This window comes from Artemia sp. Qi Xiang Cuo, chromosome 12, assembly GCF_049724085.1.
Source record: "Artemia sp. Qi Xiang Cuo chromosome 12, ASM4972408v1, whole genome shotgun sequence".
NCBI classification, from domain to species: Eukaryota; Metazoa; Arthropoda; class Branchiopoda; order Anostraca; family Artemiidae; genus Artemia; species Artemia sp. Qi Xiang Cuo.
This window is the reverse complement of record NC_142805.1, coordinates 20,253,210-20,259,501: the sequence shown is the minus strand read 5'-3', so window position 1 is coordinate 20,259,501 and position 6,292 is coordinate 20,253,210. Positions and strand designations below refer to the sequence as shown.

Here is a 6,292-nt window from a genome sequence, read left to right as displayed (position 1 = left end):
TAAATGACCCTGAGCGAACGTTTCTGGACCGACTCAATTTTTTCGCTAAGCTCACTAGAAAGCTGTCGATGCCAAACTATATATGCGTATTTCAATAACCACCTGATAAAGGATAAGTAAACACGGAGTGAATTCTACACTTAAATTTGCTCAGCAGTATAGTCAAGGATAGCCATGTGTTTGCTTATTTTGTAATATTTGAAACATTTACTTTTCATTTAAGATTACTGGAAATTGTGACACCAAGGTGTTTATCTTATTTCACTAGCATTACGGTGAGATAGGATCTAGGGAAACAGAGGTAGATATCAGGGAGTTTATAGTCAGGGTTTTTGTTTTAGTTCTAGGGGAGCTCTTTTAATATTTCTTTGACATAATTCAAGAACCGACAAAATATATTTCCATGTTTAAGGGAACTCGCTACCCATATTATTAATTATCATAGGCTGCGCGCTAGCGCTGCCAAAGTAAAGAGCGATGTAGGCACAATGTGTTTTTTTTTTTTTTTTCTCCATACCCGGGCACTTCGTATCGAAGGAGTTTCGATACTTCGAAAAGGGCTCATTCGATTGGAAATTGGAGTGGCTAGTGCCCTTTTTAATAGTCGAAAGTGATTGGAGGACAACTAGCCCCTCCCCCCCACGCCCATCATTCCCCCAAACACAACAAATCAAAATTATGAGATAGCCATTTTGTTCAGCGTAGTTGATTTCCAGATAGAAAATATGTTTTTGAGGAGGGCACCGAGGAAACCCTCGGTGCAAGGGTTTTAAGTTATGCCCTGAGGGCATATAAGAACGATGTTGGCACAATGTAGCCTACTATTGGCACAATGTAGAGCAGGGCACTTCATATGGAAGGGGTCGTTGTAGAAACTTCAAAAGGGGTTCATTCGATTGGAAATTGAGAGTTCTAATGCTCTTTTTAATAGTCGAAAGTTATTGAAGGGCAACTAGCCTCCACCCCCCGCCCATCATTTCCCCCAACACATCACATCAAAATTTTGAGATAGCCATTTTGTTCAGTGTAGTTGATTTCCAGATAGAAAATATGTTTTTGAGGAGGAGACTCCCTCACAGCCCTCAGGGCAAGGGTTTTAAGTTATGCCCTGGGGGCATATAAGATTTTTAAAGAAGGTGTTGTCATAAAAACTTCAAAAAAAGCTCATTCGATTGGAAAATCAAAGGGCTAGTGCCCTTTTGAACAGTCGAAAGTGATTGGAGGGCAACTAGTCCCCCCCTCCCCAGAACCATCATTCCCCCAATCCAGTAATAATTTGAGATAGCCATTTTGTTCAGCGTAGTTGATGCGTAGCTTTGCTTTGCGTAGCTTAGGCTTGCGAAAGAAATCTTATCCATTGCACTCCCTCCTCCTTCTTTTTTCTTGCTTTTTTTTGCTTTTTTTGCTCGAAATTTTTTTTTAATCGACAGTTTTGTGTGCCTATATTTAAAAATTTCAAAAATTAAGCCCTATTTATACTTCAAATCTGTTACGCCTTCAAAAAAATATGTTGTCAATACTAGAAAAAGTCGTGCTAGGCTTATTCCCCCCTCTCCCGGAATGTCTAACCCCGTGGAAAAATCAATACTGGATAATACCCCCCCCCCTTTTGAAAAATTATGCCCTGGCAAAAATGAGCAGCAACATGGAAAATATGAAAACTAAAAATAAGGAAGAAAAGAAGGAAGGTATAACAATAGTCCGAGATATAGGCAGAATATGTGGTATATAATGTCTTTTAGTATTATTTTTACATTTTCATTTTATTTTAATTCTTTATCCATATTTCTGGGGGTTGATTTGTCATAGCAGGGCAAGATAAAGTTTAACACTGGGGCTCTGTAAGTGAAAACCCAGATGCAAACTTATTGGACATTTTGAAGTTTCGAACAAAATATATATCTAAAAATTTGATTTGAAATCATGGACACAAGAACTTCCAATTTTCAATCGAAGGATTCTCCTCCTAAGCTTCTGAAATTGTTTCTTTCGTTTTAAATGGGTAAAAACAAAGTTTTTGGTCCTTTCTAGTCCTTTGTTTGGGTTGTATTTTGAGGGGCCTTATTTTCCTTCTACATTGGGGTCTTCTTAGCCCAAAAATTCATGTACGTTTCAGGCCAATCGGAAAATTTCGGCGCATTTTTGAGGATCTCTTTTTTTTCCCCTGTTTCATCACCAATTCTACTAGAGGGTGATTGCTTCAAAAAAGTGGTTCCATCTTTATTAGGATTGAGCTAAAAAATAAAAAAAAAGACGAAGAATTTTTCCTCTATGGGATATATTAAAAACAAAAGAGTACAATTTTTAAACCGGAACGACGTTTTATCATGAGACTAAGAAATTGAAAAATATATAGAAAATTGAGAAATTTTGGCAAAATTCAGATTATTTTAGATTTACAGTCGGCAGAATGCACATATTCTCCGAGTATTGGCAATAACTTGTATTAATATATTATTGCCCCAAAAAAAAATATAATATTGAACTCAGAGGGTGGTTGAAGATGATTTTTACGTCAAAAGTATTATTTTTTCAAAATTATATTAGTTTTTAAAAAAAAAGTACTGGAAAGTTGCCACTTTCTAGATATTATTTCAAGATATTACCTTACCTTAGACCTTAGTTCCTCCTGTGCCACCAGAGGCACCCAGGGCATCCAGGAAGAGCCGCCAATCATCCCCCATATGTGCTGCTGCCCATATATCTTCCCACTTGGACTGGTCGTCGTATTGATACGTTTGAGTTCCCGCTGGTAGGTGTGACGATGTGTCTTTTTTGGCCGCCCTCTTCTACCGGATCCCTGTGGCTGCCATTCGAGTACGGTTCTAGGAAGTCTATCCTCTATCATACGAATAATATGCCCCAATTATCGCCATCTTTGTTGGCGGTTGACGTCTGTTACCAGGGGCTGGCAAGACGTAGATCGAATTGACTGGTTTGTTACATTTGCTCTCCAGTCGATGTTTAGTATTCTTCGAAGACAGTTGTTCTCGAATGCAAGAATCCTCTTTCCTGTTGTTGGTTAAGTTTCCAGTTTTCGCTATTATACAGGAGGGTCGAGAGGACGTTACTGTTGAAAAGCCTTAGTTTCAGTTTCGTGGAGTACTTTTTCGATCGCCAAACTGGCTTTAGTCGATTAAAAGCTCCACTGGCTTGTCTAATCCTCGACTGCACCTCTTTTTCGCTAGATCCCGTTCGTTCAACTGTATTTCCAAGGTATTTAAACTCCACCGCCTACTCTACTGCGGTATCCCCGCACCTCACGTCCAGTGGCGAGTCGCGTGTTGCCATGCTCTTTGTCACTCCCGAGTTGATATTCAATCCAAAAAGGCTCGCCATCTCTCGGCTGACATCGAGAAGGTCCTGGACCTTTTCTTGTTTTCCTCCACCAGGGTGATGTCGTTGGCGATCGAGATCTGCTAGTTGTTTATTGTCGCGGAGTTGAATACCAAACCCCGTGCAATATCGGAGCACATAATCAATTACAAGGACAAAAAGGAGGGGAGAGAGGACACACCCCTGTTTGACACCGGACATAATATGGAAAAACCTTGTACTTCCTTCATTGGTCCGAACGCAAAACTCGGTATTTTCATACAGAGCAATAAGCAAGGATACAAGTTTCTCAGGAATGCCGTAATAACTGAGGATTTTCCAAAATGACTTTCGATGTATTGAGTCGAAGGCTTTTTCGAAATCCACAAAGACAAGGTACATCTTTTTTCCATTCGTTGCATTCCTCGATCATGATGCGCAGAACGTATATAAGGTCGGAGCAGGAGCGAGATAGACGGAAGCCATGTCCTGGAGCGTTGTCCAGCTCTAGGGCCAGGCTCTCAAGCCGGTTTGTTAGCTGTATAGTAAACTCGTGTTGCACTTTGGTGTTGGAGAGTTTAGCTGAGTCATAGGCAGGACTTTCTTTGGTTTGGGTTTTCTGCGTGGCTTTCAACTTGAGAGCTAGCTTTGCAATCATCCAGGCATGGTCTGTAGCAACGTCGGCTCCTCTATAGGCTCTTACATCTTGGAGGCTCGATTTCCACTTTTTGTTGATCAAGGTATGGTCAATCTGGTTATGTGTTCTTCCGTCTGGGGAGTTCCATGAATACTTATGGATGATTTTGTGTTGAAAAAAGGTTCCTCCTATGATAAGGTCGTTCGTCATCGCAAAATCAACTAACAGTGTCCCGTTCTCGTTTACTTCGCCTAGGCCTTGGCTCCCAAGAACCTCAGGACAGTATGACTTGTCGCTCCCCACTTTGGCATTGAAGTCACCAACAAAACAGACGAGATCGTGACGGGGGATATCTTTGGCAACGGCTTGCAGGGTGTTGTAGAAGTCGTCTTTTAAGGTTTCGTCTGTATTATTTGTTAGCGCATAGCATGCGACTACTGTTAGTTTTGCCTGACTACCTGCGAAACGTGCTACGATGATTCTCTCATTTATAGGAGTCCATTTCATGAGGGCTCGAGACGCCGATTTTGACAGCATTATGGTAACGCTTGCCTCTTTCTTTTTGTTGGTGCCACTGTGCAGGATTGTGAATCCGCTTTTGAGGTTCTGATTTCCTGCACCAGTCCAACGGACCTCTGACAGAGCCAGAATGTCTAAACCATAACTTTCCATTTCTTCTAGGACCTGTTCTGTCTTCGAGGGCTGAGCCATGGTCCTTACGTTCCAGAAACCAAGTTTTAATTGACAGTTTGCTTTTAAGAATCGTGTCCGGGGGCTGTCTGGAGTCGTCATCAAGGGGTCCGGGGGCGGTCCATGGTTGTCATGAGGTTGCATATTTTGTATCATGTGGCTCTCGCTGAACGTTTCTGTAGCAAGGCTTTTTTTTCCGGGGGCAAGCTGCTGTTCTACCGCCCAACCCTTCTCCTTTATCCAGGCTTGGGACTGGCTGTATGTCTACAGGCGGAGTTCAAGATAATATGTTTGAAAAAAAAAATTAAAAATAGTACGTGATAATAGCGGTCTATAGTAAACTCCTTACTTTGTTCATAGCTCTTGCATGGCATTCCCTTATTCTTCTTTCTTAAACTGGGATTAATAGATAGCAGGATATGCGTGAATAATTTTCGGCCTTCTAATATCTAAAAATGTAAAAGCTTTGCAAAATATGTGTTTGGTATTTTCCAGAAATGGGGGGGTTGGGGGGGGGGGGTCAAAGTTGGTGATTTGAATGAATCAGTTTTACTAGGTGGGTATCTGTGAACTAGGGAAGTTAGAAAGTATGTATTTATGATTGGGCATTTATTTATATGTAAATCTAGTTGAGTAAGTCCTCAGTAACTCGTCATTGAACTGATAGCCTTTCCCAAATGTCTGATTTATTTTTTACTCTTTTACTTTCAGGGATCATCCTGGCACTATTGAATGATCCTTGGCTGTCTTTTCTCTTAGAAAATGGCTTAGGGTCCTTGACCTATAGAAATATCAGACAGCGCTTTGGTAATTAGGTATTTAAGGAACTTTGAACCCGGTAGAAAAGATAGAATTCTCGAGATTCTTCACTGAAGAAGTATAGAAGCACTCTTTTTTCGTAAAAGCTCTCTTGTGTTTCATAAAATTCATTTTATGAATGAAAAATTTACAAAAATTAATTAGGAAACCCCACTTCTGCAAACACCTTTCAATTGTTTTTGTAAGCGTACACAAATCGAAAATACTTTAAAAAGAAGAAAGAGAACAATATGTATGGCCACTTTGCCGTCTTTGCCGATCTAAATTTCAAACTCGAACTGTTTTTTTTTTTTTTTTTTCAGAAAATTTTAATGAAATATCAATTTGGTGCCTGATTTATAATTTTTAAAAAAAAATTTTCACTGAGAGACCCACTATGTTGGTAAAGTACTAGGCAAGGGTGTGCCAAAACTGACAGGCCTACTGTCACAGAACTTGTCGTCGTTTTCAATGTTTCCAGTGGTTAGGTATCAAGGAGGGGAAAACGGCCCCCTTTGCCAGGCCTTTGAGCTAATAGTTTCTGAGCTATGATTGTTGTTGTTTTGCTAGCTTAAATTTTCGTCTTTTTCTTTGTTTTGTTTTGTTTTCCATTTGTGCTTCGTCCTTTTCATGTTTTTTAGACAGGCTCGCAATTACACTAATAAAGAGTAAACTTGTTAGTTCAAAGATCAAAGTATAACAATTTGCTTACTTGTGTCACTAATATTTTATGTCTGATCAGGAGGAGGAAAGTCTACACATAGCTATTGTATCAGAATAATGAGTGTAGTAAGGGCCACATTTTGGACTGTTTTGAGTTAAATGAACCTATTTTTCAGGGAGATGGTATTT

At 40.0% G+C, this 6,292-nt stretch overlaps 1 protein-coding gene across 1 annotated transcript; it reads right to left on the bottom strand.

The window, feature by feature from the left end:
• Positions 1 to 3,625: 3,625 nt before the first annotated feature.
• Positions 3,626 to 4,663, bottom strand: LOC148945879 (protein CFDP2-like). Its single transcript, XM_089097539.1, has one exon. The coding sequence runs from the start codon at positions 4,661 to 4,663 to the stop codon at positions 3,626 to 3,628; it is 1,038 nt and encodes a 345-aa protein (XP_088953665.1).
• Between the last annotated feature and the right edge of the window lie 1,629 nt (positions 4,664 to 6,292).

Excerpts from the sequence above, each read along its gene's own strand:
- LOC148945879 (XM_089097539.1), bottom strand. The coding sequence starts at position 4,663 with ATGGCTCAGCCCTCGAAGACAGAACAGGTCCTAGAAGAAATGGAAAGT.